General features: G+C 36.2%; 1 protein-coding gene across 1 annotated transcript; it reads left to right on the top strand.

Moving 5' to 3' along the window:
* Positions 1-899: 899 nt before the first annotated feature.
* On the top strand, positions 900-4440 carry LOC126603462 (uncharacterized). The gene is made up of 5 exons (XM_050270312.1): positions 900-1405; positions 1749-1985; positions 2314-2397; positions 3155-3284; positions 3382-4440. The coding sequence occupies exons 1-5, from the start codon at positions 1113-1115 to the stop codon at positions 4120-4122; spliced, it is 1485 nt and encodes a 494-aa protein (XP_050126269.1). The 5' UTR covers positions 900-1112; the 3' UTR covers positions 4123-4440.
* Positions 4441-18499: the final 14059 nt, after the last annotated feature.

Genomic DNA, 18499 nt, shown 5'->3' with positions numbered 1-18499 from the left:
AGTATCTCAATAAAGGGCGTGTGTAGGATATATCTTAGCCTATTAAGAAAGCCAAGTAAAGTGTAGTGCTCGAGAACTCATGATCTGCATGATATGGTAGTAACCATATATTGGCATGCGACCAGGAACTCAAACCTCATAGTTGAAACTTTTAAGACCTTGAATCCAAGATTCGATAATTGAGATCCATCCATACTACAAGGGATTCCCGTGGTTTCAGAATCTAAGATTCAGCAGTTGTTAGATGTTACATGTTCAAGTGAGCACATTAAATTGTGGATTTATTAATTTTTTTCAAATGTTGCTATTTGGACTCTAAAAGGTCATCATACGCTCTTTATTAGTGCTAGAAAAATAAAAGAGAGAAGTACACGATGATTTTTCAGACAAAAGCATCTATTCCTTATTTAGGTACAAATCAAACCAAATGTAGATGGGAAATAAAAAATGTAAGGACCGGATTGATAAACGTTTTAGTTTTCAAATTAAAAAAAAATTATTGTTTGGTATTAAACTTGGAAATGAAACTTCTCTTGGAGTCAAAATATGAATTAAGGTAAAAAAAAAAGTGCATGTTACAAAGAGTTTATAGCATTTTGACGGATGAAGTTTGAATTAGGTCAGCGACTGGCAATAAGAGTCGAGAAACCGAGTTTAGTAACAAAACTTAAATTAGTTACCTAAAACTTATTACTAACCGATTTTCATTTTTTGGTAACCAATTCAAGTTTTAAATAACATTAAATATTAAAAATTAACAACGAAATTTGAAAACAAAAAGATAATCAAATTAATCATATAATCCCCATTAACCAATAAAGAAGATGAGATTTCACGTGCAAAAAAATGGAAATAGAAAAATATAAATCCCGGGCTTCCCCCCTCAAATGGAAATTGAAAAGTTGCGCCCCCCTAGTCTCTCTCCCTTGCTGCAAATAAGGGAAAATCCACAATTCGGGCTCAAAATTCGACCGTTGGAAGCGCAGGATTCAAATCACCCACTGCCACTTAGAATCCAAGAGAGAGATATAAATTCAAATCACCCACACCCACACCCACAGAGACTTGTCAGATTCCGAGAGAGAGAGAGAGAGAGAGAGAGAGAGTTCACAATGCCTACTCTGGGAAAGAAGACCGTTGCCCTGGAATCCTCAGCAAACCCTAACCCTAGAAGCAACAATGAGCACCTCCAAACCCCCAAGTCATTGTACGAGCAGTCCAGAGAAGATCGAATCAGAGAAAACCGCGAAAGAATGCAAAAGCTCGGCATCGTTGACATCTCTCTTCAGCTCAAATCTAACATTCACTCGAAGAGATCAACAGCAAAGAGCTACTCCAACCGCTGTACGACGCCGTCTGGGCCCCCTTCCATTCGGACGCTAGGACCCACTCGTCGTTCTTCTAGGTAATATTTCCATTCCCCCTCTGTTAATTTCTTGGATTATAAACGTCTGTCCTTAGAAATTAGAACATTTAAACAAATGGTCGTTGAATATGGTGTATTTTAGACTGTTTCTGGCTTTGAATGTTTGATGGGTTTTCAAATTTTAACAAATTACACACATTTTTGCTTTAAAGAATGAATCTTTAATCGACCGGGCTTGTGATTCTGGTGGGTTTGAAGCTGTTTCTGATTGTGAATGCTTTTTAGTACTTGATTTTGGAGAATGTGGTCAGTTGCTTTTGCTCCAAACTTTTACTGGAGGTAATTTGTTTTGCTTTCTCTGTGATTTGGTTTATGGGTTTAGATTGAAGAATGCTACACCAGTGAGCTACGCGGAGGTGCATGTGTCGAAGAAGGATGACGCTTCGTACATGAAGGGTATTATGCTGGAGGAGGGTGAAAGGCCGGAGATTTACACGGAGGAGCATGAGAAGCTGTTAGGCAACACTGATAAGACCTGGACTCTGTTTGTGGATGGTTATGGAAAAGATGGAAAACGGATTTATGACCCGGTTAGAGGAAAGACTTGCCATCAATGCAGGTATACCCTTTGCTGCCAAAATGTAGCCTTATGTAAAACTGAATGACCTTTAAAGGCGGAGAGAATGATATGCTTAGGAAAAAATAAATAGAGAGAGAGAAATAAGTGTTTTGGATATTTAAAATATGATTAATTAGAGTGGAGGACAAGGTTTTATGAATATGGAGTATTATAGTGACAGTACTAATGAACGCCGTCCACCCTCAATAATTTCGGTATCATTTTTTGCTATATATTGTGTCTTGGAAAGTGTTGTCATATAGGTCTTTCTGGATTAGTGCCCTTTGGCTTAATACATTTGCACGGATTGAATTTCATTTTTTAACAGGCAGAAAACTCTGGGTCATCATACTCAATGTAACCAATGCAACAGGCTCCAAGGACAGTTTTGTGGTGATTGTTTGTACATGAGGTAAACTGTATAGTCTTAAAAATGTCTTCTCTGCCATACCATCTACTGTCACTCTCTCAGTTTGGTACCATTGCGTTGTAAACATTAGGCAGATTGGTGTGATGTTGCAAAGTGGTTAATAACCGTAGAATCCTAGAATGCTCCTCTGGGGCACTTGCTTTGATTGTCAAACTTTACAACCTGCTTATTTTGACAACAGGGTTCCCTCTTATGCTGTCCCTAATTTGAAGTTGATATGTAGACTCCATTTTTTCCTTTTATGTGAATTGTGATATTTTTTTCTTTTATGTGAATTGCGACATGCTGACCTCTGTGATGCTTGTCTTACAAACGTTATATCAATTTCCTTGCATTTTATGGGAATGGAACAAGCTGGGTGGAGCTTAGGCTGTAGTGGCATGATTTTTAATTTTGTCAACTATACATAGAGAAGTTCCTTATAATACTACGATTGCAGACTGGCGAATTCCAATGAAGGTCAATTTTAAATGTTATAGTTTTGATGATTAATATATTGCATAGTCATTCCTCTCAAAGCCCCAAAAGGAAAGGAAAATAGTGGCTGGTTAACAAAATTTCGTCAGTTGAACTTCACACGTCTCGTAAGGTTTGCCTCACATATGTTGTACACGGTTGGCTTGTATGAATTATCCTTTATGCTTCGTAAGAAGGCTACCTAACCTCCTTTTGTAGTGGTTGACGCATATGTATTAAAGTGTTAATCCAATGTTCATACTTATTTATTTATTGGGAGCAGATATGGGGAACATGTAATTGAAGCCAATCAGAATCCAGATTGGATTTGCCCTGTCTGCCGTGGAATCTGCAACTGTAGTTTTTGTCGGACGAAAAAAGGGTGGCCTCCTACTGGCATCCTCTACAAGAAGGTTCCTTTCAAAACCATGGGACATTTTTATTTTTTTTTAATCTCTCTCTTTTGCCCCCCTGGCGTTTATTGGAGCTAAGATTTATTTTGTCTTCCAGATATCGCAACTAGGTTTCAAATCAGTTGCACACTATCTCATTCACACCCAACGGGGACAGACAAATTCAGGAGAAAATCTGGAAACCACCAATCCAGTTTCTGCAAAGAGGTCATTGCAATTCCCAGATGTAGATGCATCATGTGAAGAAATTGTCAAGGACGACAATGATATTGGAGCAATAAAACCTCTGGTTGGGCAAGAAGGAGATGACGAGTTTAAGACTGAGAAGGAGAATGAAATCAAGAGCAGCACAAATCTAGATATTAACAATCAAACTTCTGCTGAGAGGGTATTGTCCTTTTCAGATATGGTACAGCAGTCTGAAAATTTTGGATTGTCTGAGGTCGACCACAAGGTTGGTGACCACCTTGGATTGTCAAAGCTTCAATCTGAAAGTGGCAGAGATGATCGTCAAGGTGAGAAAGAGAATACAATGCCCTTGATGGATATGAAACTTGGTGATAGCAGTAATGCATTGGAAACTAGCTCAAAGTCTAAAATGAAGCCTGCTCTGGATATTGAACCGAGCACTGATAGTATTGGTGGAAGACTGAGGCAGAGACGCAGGAAAGGAAACAAGCTTAGTGATGATGAAATACAAGAGGCAAAAGTGGAAATTCTAGATAACAGTCCTGCATTGGGCCCAAGATCAAAGCTCAAGAAGAAGCATGTTCTTGCTGAACCAAGTCCAGACAGCATTGGTGGAAGATTGAGGCAGAGGCGTAAGGTCAACGCGTAAGGGCCGCAGCCATGATGTTCAAAACTAGCAATTACGACATTTTGTGGATGCAAACACTCTTGGTGTCAGTCTAGGTAGCTGAGAGAGTATTGCTGCGAGACTCTAATCTGTATGATTTGTTTCGGCAAGGATTATTGAGTCGGGTATTTTGGTTAGTGTGACAGAATTGCGTGTGTTGCAAGAAACCATGTTTTTGTGTATGTTAGTGACAGTGGTTTCCAACTTTTGAATTCTGTAAGACCTGTTTTGTTATGAACCAGTAAATTGTAGGTCATGACATTTGAGACAGTTTTAATTTAATGAGCTCCATTCTCCACATAGTGGCAATTGTTACTTTGCTTCCCTCATTTATCGAATTACATGGTATTTACGACACTGATATGGAAATTTCTGCTAATTCTAAATAGTAATATTCAGCTTGGCACGTAAAAAGCTCGTTTTCTATTAATAGTGGACCATTATTTTAGAGACCGGATGTATAAAACTCGTGTCAATGCCATAGAATAAGGTTTGGTCCTGTTCATGGGGATTCTATAAAAATTTCATTCGAAAAACAGTAAGTTCGACAGAATTGGTTTTTTTTTTTTTTGGAGATTGGATGTAGTTACTAATTCATGATCTAGCATGTACAGAATGAAAACTTCTCTTGATTCTACGAGAATTTTTATGAACGCCATTCATTTGTTCGATGGAAGTTTTATTTTCTAAGATTGTATCCTAATTTTAGGCATAATTCTTCTTTTGATGATCGACTCAATCTCTGATAAAAAAAATATACCTTGGTTATATTTCATCTCTTTAGCAACTTTAGTAATGAGCAAGGACCAAAATATCGGCGAATTTTCGTTTTTTTTGAGTTACCGATATTTTAATGGTTATCCAATGAGTTTTCGTCAAAATATCGCGATATTATATTAGCTATAACTATAATATCGCGATATAAAATTCAAAAATACTTGAAGATTTTTAGTTATCCAATGAGTTTTCGTCAAAATATCGCGATATTATATTAGCTATAACTATAATATCGCGATATAAAATTCAAAAATACCGATATTTTAATGGTTATCCAATGAGTTTTCGTCAAAATATCGCGATATTATATTAGCTATAACTATAATATCGCGATATAAAATTAAAAAATACTTGAAGATTTTTAGTTATCCAATGAGTTTTCGTCAAAATATCGCGATATTATATTAGCTATAACTATAATATCGCGATATAAAATTCAAAAATACTTGAAGATTTTTAAAAAATCTCAATTTTGAGCATAGAGGGATTCAAACCCCTCCCATTTGACTCCTTAAGGCCTTAACCACTATATCACTTATGTTTTTGTGATAATACGCTAAAATATTTATATATATGGTTTTGTTTTGAATTCTTTTTACAAGAAACAAATTTGCACATATTCCAAATTTTTTGTGGTATTATATTTTAAATTGTGTCAATTAATTACTTAGTCAATGGCATGTGGTTTTTAATTTTTCTATTTTTTATTTGGTCACTTACATGGTAGGGCTGGAAAAAATTCCCGAAAATCCCAAACCAAATCGAAAAAGTCCCAAACCCAAACCGAAAAATCCCAAACCAAAACCATCCCGAAAAATACCGAAGTATTCGGTTTCCTATTGACTTTTGGGTTTTGGTTCTTGAAAACCATTGCCATGGTTGCTGACTACTCTTCACAATACACGTACTCTACACATAGAGATGATGAAGATAGTGAAAATTTTGAACTTCATAGGAACTCTATGTGGTACTAAGTCACTCATGTATCTTACCATGCAATGTATAAAGTGTAAAATATTGTACTAATTCATTATATATAAATGATTATGGTGTATTTAAACTTCTTTCATTAATTACTACATATTTTCTACATTCACAATGTTTGCCAGCTTGCTATAGAATCAACTTAAATCAGTTAAATCCATCATGTAATGCATTTCCTTCCAATTTTTTATGATAAATTAATAGATAATTGACTAAATAAACATCCTGCAAAGTTTCAATAAAAATTTCCAAGTTTTTCTTACAATTTCCTTGGTTTTTATTCAATTTTTATCGATATCGATAATATCCCGATATTTCCATCGATATTTCTGTGTTTTTGGACTACCGATATTTCCGATGTCATCAATATTTTATACCTTGGTAATGAGCATAATGACCTTATTGTTTTGATGGAGAAGAACCTACGATTAGCTTGGCTTTTAATTGACAACCCATTATTAAGAAGATGATCTCATTTCCACTTAGGGCTGGTTCGGGTCGGGATCCCGAACCGAAACCCCTAACTCGATTCCCAAACCAAAACATTTCGGGATGGGATTTTATATCCAGAAACCGAACCAAAACTATTGGAATCCCGAAATTCGGGATTCCCGAATGTGTTTCGGGATTTTCGGGAAACTTCGGGACCGAACCGATGAAATATTTAACTCAAGACAGTTTGCTAGTTCCTTGGCCCTTCGGCTATTTCAAAGAAATTAGGGGGAAATTGTGTGTATAGATGATATACCTTTTGTTGGCTCTGTTAGTTACAATGCTCTGGAAAGAAGAGAAGCTTGCAAAGGAGGGAAAGAAGCTTGCAAGGTTGGGAAAGAAGGAAATAAGAGAGGTGCCCAATTGCAATCATCAGCTAAGGGTGCAGCAGCTACCCAAAGATCTCAGTCCACCCACACTGCTCGAAGAAATGATGTAGCACCTTCGGTGAACCCCACAAGTCAATCAGGGAAGACCTTGAGGCCTTCTTCTAGTGGAGGCCCTACACAGGAGGGAGAATTCAATCAACAAATTCCGTGAAGAGAAGTTCATGATGATGAACAGGTACTTTCAGTAAGTACTGGGAAAGCTTCTAGGCCTACTAACCTGGATTTTGGGACTCGATTGGTGTCAGATTCGAGTGTGTGAGTGTGAGTCGATGGAGAAGCGTCAGTCCATGGAGAAGCGGCGTGAGTCAATCGACGACGAGGACCGGCATGGATTCGACAGAGGAGTGGAGCGGCGTGAGTCAATGGAGTGATGGACGATGAGGAGCGGCGTGGATTCGACGGAGGAGTGGAGCGGGGGGACTGTGAGAGTGACTGTGAGAGTGAGAGTGACTGTGAGAGTGAGGCCAGTGAGGTGAGAGAGCGAGAGCGACTGAGAGAGTCTGATACAGTGATACCTAACAAACAAATGACCTAACTATGGACGGTTGGATTTGATTTTAACAAATCCAACGGTTCAAGTAATTTCTAATTAAAAATTAAAAATAAATAAATAAATAAATATATATAATATTCGGTTCGGTTCGGGATTCCCGAAAGCTTTCAAAGGTGTGGCCGAATCCCAAACCGAAACTTTCGGGTCGGGATCGGTTTCGGGTACCAAATGTTTCGGGAAATTCGGTTCGGGAATTTTTCGGGCTAATTTCGGGACGGGATCGGGACGGTTCGGGATTTTCGGGAAAAAATTCCACCCCTATTTCCACTTGAGAGATTCTACTGTGTACTCAGGAGTACATTCCCTCTCTTCATCCTTCTCATTAAGTGATCACGTTTTGAAAAGAGATAAATAAAGGGAATATACTTTTAATTACACTCAAAATTTTGACTTTCTTCTAGCTTTTTGCCCCCTCTGCCTCTATTCAAGTTGGGCACAAATTGTGCCGCACAATAGGTTCTAAGTAGACCATGGAGTTGAGCCTTGCTGGCTTTAGAAAGCACTTTAATGCTACAAAGCTCAAAAGGAAAAAGTCAAATGCTTATCAAGTGGAAAAGTGGAATGTAGATGTAATTATCAGATTCATTGGATACTAAGCCAACTTTAGGCAAAATTAATCTTTCCACATGATAGATATCAAACTCCACGTGATAGTTTTAAGTATGAATTTCCATTTGGGAGCTATTAGTTCCCATTTCAACAATGTCATCTTGCTCTCAAAATATGTACATGTACAAAGGATCGGAAAAGACCATCATCAACTGGTCCAATGGTTGGAGATAAATGTTAAGCTTGTATTCCATTTGGCAAGTCCTGAATTCGACTCCTGGCACTTGTGTATCACATGATGATGCCTAGAGGGAGGCTGAAATGTCTTTGTATGTCTTCTCGGCCCTCGGAAGACGAAAGGGTGGGCTGTCATGATGAGGCTACTAGCTGGTCCTCTTTTTCAAATTAAAAAAAATAAAGGATTGAAAAGAAAAAAAACTTGTGTGGTGCTTAATTACTTTTTTAAAGTGCAAAATTATCATTTTGATTTTCCTAATACAAGCTTGAAATGAATTTTCGGAATTTAAAGTATACAAAGCACTAAACCAAAAGCTCTAACTAGCCATCAGTTAGTTTATGACAGTGTGTTCGATACCTTTACACATAAATTCGAATCTCCCTCTTATATAAATTAAAGAAGAAGAGGGGAAAATAAGCTTTTAATGCACAAGTACAAGAACATTGAAGCAAGACATGAAGAGAATCCAATACCTAAAAAAGGGATGAGGGGTTGAAAATATCCCACGTAAATATACATGCAAAAGCACTCATATGAAAAAAAGAAAGGGGTGTGCTATCCACACATCCCATTTTACTTCTCACACATCTCTTGATTTTCTTCAATTCATTCGATCCGACAGTCGAAAATTAAAAAGGTGTGTGAGAAGTAAAATGGGGTGTGTAGATATCACACCCCAAAAGAAAAGGAGATCATCATTTTTACTCATTACTTGCAAGTAAAGATCCTAGCTAATCCCACTTTTGGCAAAGTTGGTGTTCTTGTGCTTTGAGGCACATCATTTTGCACTTACTTAGTTGGGCATTATCTAAAGCACTTTAACCCTTTTTTCTTTTCGTAGGAAGCATGCAGAAAAACATCGAGGGAAAATTAGTTATTAGTTTATTTTTTGTTTATGGTTTTTTTGTGGGACAAGGATATTAGAATTTTCCATATCCTTTAAGGGTTAGGATTTAGGGTTTATTAGAGTTTTCTATATCCTTTAAGGATTAGGATTTTGCTTTAGTTTTCACTATATATAATAGAGCTTGTAATTTAGTTTGAGAATAAGTTAGTCACAATGTAGTCTCTTAGGGTTTTGTAGCTGTTTTGGCATTCTCAGTTTGTTTAATAATATTCTTATTATTTTGTTAATCTTGTTCGTTGCGCACTCTGATATTCAACTTGGTATTAGAGCAGGTTTGATCCTTCGGGATTTAATCTGCTTCGGGTTGGTATCTGTTTGCTTGTTTCCGTTGTCGTTCGTGTTCAAATTATTAGTTGGTATTGATTGTTTGCAAGAAGAAAAAAATTGTTCGTTCGTTTTTTGTCCCGTGACTCTGCTTCTACACCTTTGAACGCCGCAGCCTGCAGGAGTATCCGCAAGTCTGTATTGCTGCAAAGGAAAAAAGAGGAAAAAGTAGAATGGAATGAAAAAAGAAGGAAAAAAAGGGGAGTAAAAAAAAAAGAAGGAAGAAACAAGAAAAAATTGGTTGCTTGTTTGAGGCCCATGCGGGCAAAGAGAAAAAAAAAAGTTTGGTTGGATTTTTTGTTTGTTTGTTCGGAAGTTGGCATCGGCATCGGTATCGGCATCGGCATTGGTATTGGCATTGACATCGGCATCGACATTGGTATTGGCATTGGTATTGGCACTAGCATTGAAATTTGGAGTCTTGCATCCGCATCTACTTGTTGGCAAACTCATGACGTGTACCGCCATGAGTTTGACGGGGGGTGTTGGAAAATTAGTTATTAGTTTATTTTTTGTTTATGGTTTTCTTGTGGGACAAGCGTATTAGAATTTTCCATATCCTTTAAGGGTTAGGATTTAGGGTTTATTAGAGTTTTCTATATCCTTTAAGGATTATGATTTTGCTTTAGTTTCACTATATATAATAGAGCTTGTAATTTAGTTTGAGAATAAGTTGGTCACAATGTAGTCTCTTAGGGTTTTGTAGGCGTTTTGGCATTCTCAGTTTGTTTAATAATATTCTTATTATTTTGTTAATCTTGTTCGTTGCGCACTCTGATATTCAATTATATATTCGAGCAATATGGTAATATTTGGCACGTAGTTTCTTGACAACTATCAATGTTAATGAGAAATATTTTAGGGAATTAAATTGTGTTAAAAACCAGATACCTAACAAGTATTAATAATGTTAGATACGATAATAGCCTAAGATAATAATTATTAAAGTCCAATGATATATTTTTTTCATAGTTAAACGACCTATTTTTGAAATATAGCCGTAACTTATTTTTAAAACTTAATTTTAAAGAGCTGTTATTTATTGTTTACTTGATTGACGATTAATGAGATTAGCCAGGACTAGCTTTCACTAACAACCTCACTAGCCGTTCTTAGCGTGTCCCCCCAAAAACCATCGGACTAGCTAAGAACTTCTTCGTCCTGCTCTAATCAACTCCCCGACCTCGATTTCGACAGCATAAGCTTCGGGTTCATCTTTGACGACGAACTCGTCGACTTCTTCATCTCCGACGATGACCTCGTCGACTGGGTCATCTCCGTCATCTTCTTTTCTTTTTTGCTGCTTCGCTATTGCCATGGTTATGGCTTTGAAGCAATTGATTTTGGCTTTGCCGAAGGCTTGCCTCCTCATCGACAAGGTCATCTCCTCATGACTGCTTCGCAATCTCAGTAAATTGATTTTTGTTCTGGGTTTTTGCCTTTTTTTTTTTTTTTTGGTTTATGAGTTTTTTTTATTTTTTTATTTTTTTTGGGATTTACCCAATTGATTTTTGTTTTGAATTTTTGTAAATCCATTTACAAGTTTAATTGGTTACTGGAAGGCTTGCCTTTCTTTTTGGAATCTCTGAAGGCTTCGCGAATGGTTAACCAACAAATTCTCTTAATTAAACAAGAAAAGTAAGAGATTGATGCATTATTTGATGGAGGGAAAATGATGGAGAAGAGAAACGCAGCAGGGTAAAGGAAGTGGAAAGAAAATTTGCTTACGTCCATTCATTTCCAAGACTTCACTGTCCTTTAATTATTAATTTTTAAGGCAAAAAGAAATTAAAAATGGCAAAAAAATATGTAGTATGTGACTTAGTCTGACACTGCATCAAACGCTTCACTAAACTAGTTTAGCTTAGTCTAGTCTAAGCCAGTCCAACTTAGTCCCTGAAACTAGTCCAGTCCGAGACAGTCCGGTGCAACAAACACACCAAAAGTCATGAAAAACCATCAAATTCCAACCATGTCAAAGATTTACCTTGATTTCAAGCCTAAGTAACGGTCCTTTTTGTATTTTGTAATTTTGGGTCAAATTTAAAATTTTGAAATATAGTGAGAATTATTGCCCGTTACACTCACGATGGTGTATATAATTGTAGCTTGAAAGTATCGAGTGTTTTTTATGAGTACGTGGAAGACAAGTTATGTGGTAAACGTTTTTAGGTGTTTTGATAGGTGTGGGCTAGCTACTCAGTACTACGATCTGGTGATATTCATTTTCGCTTAGAAGTGAGAGGTCTTAGGTTTAAATCTCGTGGATGACGAATTTGATACTAAATTAGGGTGCCCATTGTGTGGTTTAGCCGAACTCTCCCTCCCCCTAATGTAAAAATATCGATATACTAAAAAAAAAGGAGTGGACTACAACGTTTATGTGTAATACTTTTAGAATTTACTACTATAATAATATTCAAATGTTATTTTGTTTTATCAAAAGAAATTCCATTAAAAATAGTCAAAATGTATATACGACCGACTTGTTAAACATGCCTCTTAAAATAATTCAAGAGACTACACATGTCAAAATAACATCACAATCCTACAATTACAAGCACATAAAATTGTTTTATGATTCTTCAATCATGGAGGACCCTTAATCCTAAACCCTAATCCTAGTCACAAGGACTAAAAATTGTAAACTTGAGAACTAGCATAGAGGCTCCACAAGGAAAATACCGCACTAACGTTTACCGATCTTCTAATAGCTGGCAAAGAAACCTTGTTATGAGTCTTGTCCGACAAATATCGTGTTTCCTACTTATAATATATTGTCGAGCGCACAAACCACAAACACCATCATCTCTATTTGAACAACAATCACCACTCTAGAATTTGAGATTAAATAAAATACGATCGCAACCACGAAAGCTATAAGTTGCGCTCGAGAGATGATCTTGCATTGTCTTTATTTACATCACATATAAATTTGTTTCAAGCTTAAAGCTTGTTATTAATCACTTTTCGAAGCTACACCTACCCAAACACACTACAAGTTGAAATGCATAACATTTTTTTTTTTCTTTTTGACATTTTGTTTTTTTCCTTAACTTTGGTTTGTAGTCAATATAATCAGTCCAAAGTTGAAAAAGTAAACTAGAATATTGCAAATTGGGTCTTGTGTAGTGAGGCACGTTCTAGAGCTTTGTGCACACTGCACCATGTCCATGACTCTCTGCTATTGAGGAGAGGGGAATCCAACGGAGCTGTATGCTTATCAATTGTCTCGTTTCATTTGTATGTGTGCTTTCAGCTTTGCTAGAAAACTAGGATGCTATATATTTCTATCATCATCCAAATGTTAAGATTTCAAATTGGGTCAATGTCCTTACTATTAACTACTTGTACAATCTGCAGGTATTGTATTTTATAACAAAAGACAGTGACGCAATTAGAAGTGAAACCATTTAATTAAACTGTAATTTATTTTAAGAAGTTTTTGATGTATGACTCTATTCTCCAACACTAAACACCTTCCACACGGGCCACTACGACTTGCACGATAGGATTTTGGTTGTCTTATTTTGATTTTGCACTGTTTTTTGTAACAGTTGAGTTTAATAACTGTGACAATCGTTTTAATAAGAATCAAATTTATGTAAATCATAAATTTGATTAAAATTTAAGAGAATCAAACTCAAAATTTCCGACCGCTGCAAAACACCTTAAGCTTTTTATTCTATTTTTATTTATTTTTCTCCCAACAACAATGCCAATACTAATAATAATGCAGAACACCATTGCAATGCATGAGAATCATGTAAATGATTATTTATAGATGAAATTTGATCTATAATTCTGACATGATCCCATTAAGGGATGCAAAAATGAATTCCACCTATTAAGAATCCCATCGAGATCGAGTCCAAACAAAAGTTTTTTTTCATTCATGTTGCGTTGTGCATTCATGTCTTGAAGAAAGTTTTACCTCGTCGATATCCTGCATCTTGGAAACGATCATAAATTAAAACCTAATAAAAACTCCTTCAAAAGGCATCCATTATTTTTGAACAAACATTCCTCTTTCAACTTTCATGGGGTGTATACTGTATGTAATGAAATACTTACTATTTGCCTGCAAGAAAACATTCATTTTTACAAATAAATTATAATTAAATGTATACACAATTTTCTTTTGTGTTTTTAATGACTCAATTTTATACATGCGTCAAATTGTGATAAACTAATATGAAAGAATGAATCATTGTTTGTCTGGTCGTCCTGCCAAGTCACCTCGTTTGTGGAAGAGCTTTGTATTCTTCGTGCTATTGGTTTGTCTGGTCGTCTTGCCAAGTCATCTTGTGTTATTGAAGTTTTATGGAAACCACCTTCTGTAGATTGGGTCAAGGTGAATACCGATGGTGCAGCTCGTGGATCATCGGGATTGGCTAGTATTAGCAGTATCTTTCGTGATCATTTTGGTTCATGCGTAGGGTGTTTTGTGACTTCATTAGGGGTGGCTACCTCTTTTGAAGCTGAATTGCATGCTGTAATGCATGCGGTAAACTTAGCTTAGGAGAAGGGTTGACATTCCCTTTGGATTGAGTGTGATTCATCCTTGGCTGTTCTTTTCATTTCTGCTTCTAATAATCGTGTTCCCTGGCGTTTGAGGGTTCTTTGGTTGAATTGTTGAGCGTTGCTCTCTTCTATGTGCATAAGAGTTACACATATTTTTCGTGAAGGGAATCAGGTGGCTGACTGTTTGGTAAATTTTGGAGTGGACCATCCTGGGGTTTATTGGTGAGACTCTTGTCCTCCTTGTGCTATTGCTGCGTATCATCATAATCTTTCTCTTTGCCCCAATTTTCGATTTTGTTAGGATAGGTTTTACCTTTTTTTTTTTTTTGGTAATTGGGTTTTCTTGTTTCAAGCAGTTTTCTACTTCTTATTAGGGTTTGGCTTCAAAAAGTTGTTTTTAGCGGATATTGGCCTAGTTCCCGCTTGTATTACTTTTCTATTTTTTTCTTCATATTATTAATAAAATCTAGTAGAGAGGGGACGGACGGAGGGTTTCTGGGTGCAACGGTCATTTCTCCTTTAGGGGAGGATTGGTGCCTCGCACATGATTGTTGATGAAGAGCTAATCTCGCCTAATTCGTCTCTACAAATAAAATAAAAGAAGGATGCGAGCCGTTTTCTTATATCTATATCAAAGTTATTTGTTGGCATATCGATATTGAATATTTATTCATACCAAACCTCTAGAAGATACGGATGCCATACAATAATATACAACACAATAAAGATCTTATAAGATATGATTTGAATACCAAGAAATTAAGATATTCTAGGCATATGATACTAATTTTTTTTTTCATCAAGAATCATTTCTAGATGTGCATTGAGTTTAAACCCAATGTGTTAAAGAGATAAAAATCTTTTACGTATTCATGACGGATAACAAGGATAAGATATATGTTGAAATAAAATAAAATATATCACACACACACCTTAATCAAATTGCAAAGCAATAAACTAAGTGTTTTCATTGGTTTTTTAATTAAAAAATAGTGTTGAATCACCAATGTAGAGACATAAAAAAAACCGCAAGTTTTTAATCGTTAATCATAGTGGGGTTAACATTCAAGAAACACTAAACAAAGGAAACCAAGGCCAACTTAAAAACTCTTTGAGTGTTGTAGAAATGGATGTCCACTCAAATAATGGGCAAGTTGCCCTTCCACTATTTAGCATGTGATTTACTTGTATAAAAACAAGCCTTATGAAACACAACAAAGGGATAGATAGATTTGAAGGGTTCACGGGAAAGAAAGAGAGGAAGGAAGGAAGAGGAAGAGAGAGAAGGAAGAGGAAGAGAGAAAATAGAGGAAGATAAGAGGAGATAATAGAGAGAGTTATCTTTGTACTCCTATTATTTCAAATTATAATGAAAGCACCAATGCTGCCCCGAGGACGTACTCCAGTCACACTGACTATAGAGGAACCTCGTAAATTTTGTGTCTTGTTTCATTTATTCCACTGCACCCACAGTCGATTTTACAACACGTTATCAGCACGAGAAGCTCTCATGTCAGTGGAAAGCACAACGCCACAAATCCTGTTCACCTCCTTCAGCTGGAATCTCACAGATAAGAAACAATTTTCATTTCATCTTCAAATCTCAGTACAATTGATTTACTTGAAGCAACTATATATATTGTTGTATGACTGTATATCATCCTTTGCAGAAGCAAAAGAGTACATACTCAAAATTCGTAAAGAATTTGACAGGCATGTAAACAGCCTCTGAACTCCAACTTGCGGACCTCGGATTAAAATACTTTCTTCTTGAAAGTTGTTCATCCACTCAGTATCTAAAACATATCAAAATTGCAGAAAACTTTAACGGTGCGATCGTTGCAGATGTCTGAAATACTAAACCAGTTTCCAATTTCCGCAGAAAACTGGACAGCCACCTTATGAGTACCATAACTCTATTTCTGTAGCTCAAATCGAAATTGTTTCTTCACGAAAGTTGTTTGGTATCCTCTTATCCATATCATACTAAAATTTGAACTAAATCTAACGGTTTGATCTTCTCATAAGTTGCAGACACTCTTGACTCTAAAACTTATGGGAACCGTTTCGACTTTTTCGAAACTCACCGGAGGAGGAACACCAATTGGAACTTATTGTTACTTTTACTTCCTGAGTAACTAAAAGGACTTGTTGTTGTGAAATGAAAACATTAATAAAATAAGGACAATTTGGATGGGTGCCCCGACAGAAGTGAAGGGAAGAAATAATAAAGTTGATAGTGGGAAGTTGATGAGACCATCACCATTATGAAAAGAAATAATAAAATTATATATTTATTTATGTGCATGGTGTTGGTTTAAAGCCCATGTCACAAGTTCTATTTATTTAAAGCAATTTATTTATAGTGGGTAGAATTATTACCCTTTGCTTTAAAGCTTTGATATTTATGTGAATGGTGCTGAATCAAAGCCCTTGTCACAAGCTTTATTTACTTAAATGCAATTTATTCATTATGGCTGGAATTACCGTCTATTGCTTTAATTTATTTATTGTACTTATCTTTTGTTACAATGAGTATAAAAAGGACCCAGAGTTCCTTGATTAGATCAGAACCTGCAGTTTCTTGACCCTCATCACATAAAATGATAGGACCCGAAGTTCCATCATACAAAAAGATCAGGCATGAAGTCCTTTGATCCTGAAGATCAGGACATGAAATTCCTTGATGAGTACCGTAAGTTTGAAGTGCCGCAGTGCCTTAACTTAATTGTAATAAAAGCCATAAGAGTCTCAGTTTACAGACTATTAAATAAGGACCAGAAGTTCCTTATGTCCATACTCAAAATGGTTTAGCAGAAGCCTTTATTAAGCGAATGAAATTGATTTCCCGCGCTCTGCTCATGAAAACGAAATTGCCAATTTTCTACATGGGGACATGTCATTTTACATGACGCATTATTAAGTTCGGATGAGACATGTTACCAACCATCAATACTTCTTAGTACAACTCATGTTTGGAAACCAGCCAAGCATTATACATCTACGAGTTTTTGCTTGTGTTATCTATGTGCCTATTACACTGCCACAACGTACTAAAATGAGACATCATCGCTGATTGGGTATTGATGTTGAACACTATCTATCATTCAATATTTGGAACCCTTGACTGGGGATATGTCTACCGCATGATTTACGGACTATGATTTTGATAAGACAGTTTTCCCGCCATTAGGGGGAGAAAATAACATCGTTCCAGAAGAACGATGAGAAAATATCATTCCAAAAGAATGATGAGAAAAGACCGTTCCAGAAGAACGAAGAGAATTTGTCTTATTTTGATTCACGAAGCAATCAATGAGAAAATGAAATATGAATAATTGAATGATGCAACGAAAGTGATGAAATCATATATACTTACTGCAAATGTGCCTACAAGAATTGATGTCTCTGTTGGATAAAATAATGAGACAGTAAATGATTTATCTGTTGCACGCCTGAAGCATGGCAGATTTTTAGACTCAAAAGGTTCAGTTATTCGAAAGAAGAATAATATGGCACTACTGAACTATTACATTCCCGAAGCATAACTGTTGCATGCCAGAAGCATGACAGTCGCCGCATGGATACACGTCCCAGATAGGACAATCCATAGACATGGGAATGTTGATGTCTCATACATGAAGCATAATAGACATATAGGTTCCAATGACTCAACTCCCGAAAGTGGAGATTAAAATCCAAGCTCTATAACGCTCAAGAGGAGGTTATGATCCACATTCTCTAAATTATGACTATCCTGGAAGAGATAGCGTCATGCCCTTGAAGAGGCAATGGATATCCAAAGAAATGAAAAGCTTTTATGCATGCGCATGCACATGAGAATATGGGATCACGGATTGATGATAACCAATGGTAATTTTGGTTTTTACAAGTAGCTACTAAATTCATCAATGAGATGTGTTAATATTGAGTCACGTTCTTTTGTTCGTCGACAAAAGGAAAATTATTGGCCAAAATGGAGAAAGGCAATTCCATTACAATTTTGTAAGAACGTGGGCAAATGAACCTATATATATTTGAATACAATACAAATAGCCAAAAGATGTTGAACCCAGGAGGTTACATTGGGCATTTGTAATACAGTGAAATACACTCACATGATATGACACAAGGTTGTAAACAAGTTCATATGAATGGAGAATTATATACGAAGGGTTGTGAGTCGCCCACATTATATCTCCATAAGTAAATCCCTCAAGTATACATGGGAGCAAATTGCTCTGTATAAATTCCAAAGGAAAATGTGTCATGAAGTGTAGAAAACCCTTGAAGGATTCAAATTGCTTGAAGTAAGCCTCTGAAGGGTAAAACATAAAATATGTACTCAATACCAATGGATGATACAAATTGCCTTAGTGAGTACTATCATTATGATATTGTTGCAACATACTAAAATCTCTTGCAAGAGTCAATGACATTAAATTAAAACTCTTGAAGAGTTGATGATATTAAATTGGAACTCCTGAAGAGTCTAGAAAAATTATAAAGTGTTGAAGGAATTATTGTCTCGAGCTGTAGATTGAACAATCTACCAACACGAATCTTATCCATGATATTTATGATATTAAAAGAACCATATGGATTGAAGATTATGAGTTGAA

Source organism: Malus sylvestris, chromosome 15 (assembly GCF_916048215.2).
Source record: "Malus sylvestris chromosome 15, drMalSylv7.2, whole genome shotgun sequence".
NCBI classification, from domain to species: domain Eukaryota; kingdom Viridiplantae; phylum Streptophyta; class Magnoliopsida; order Rosales; family Rosaceae; genus Malus; species Malus sylvestris.
This window is presented reverse-complemented; position numbering and strand designations above follow the sequence as displayed.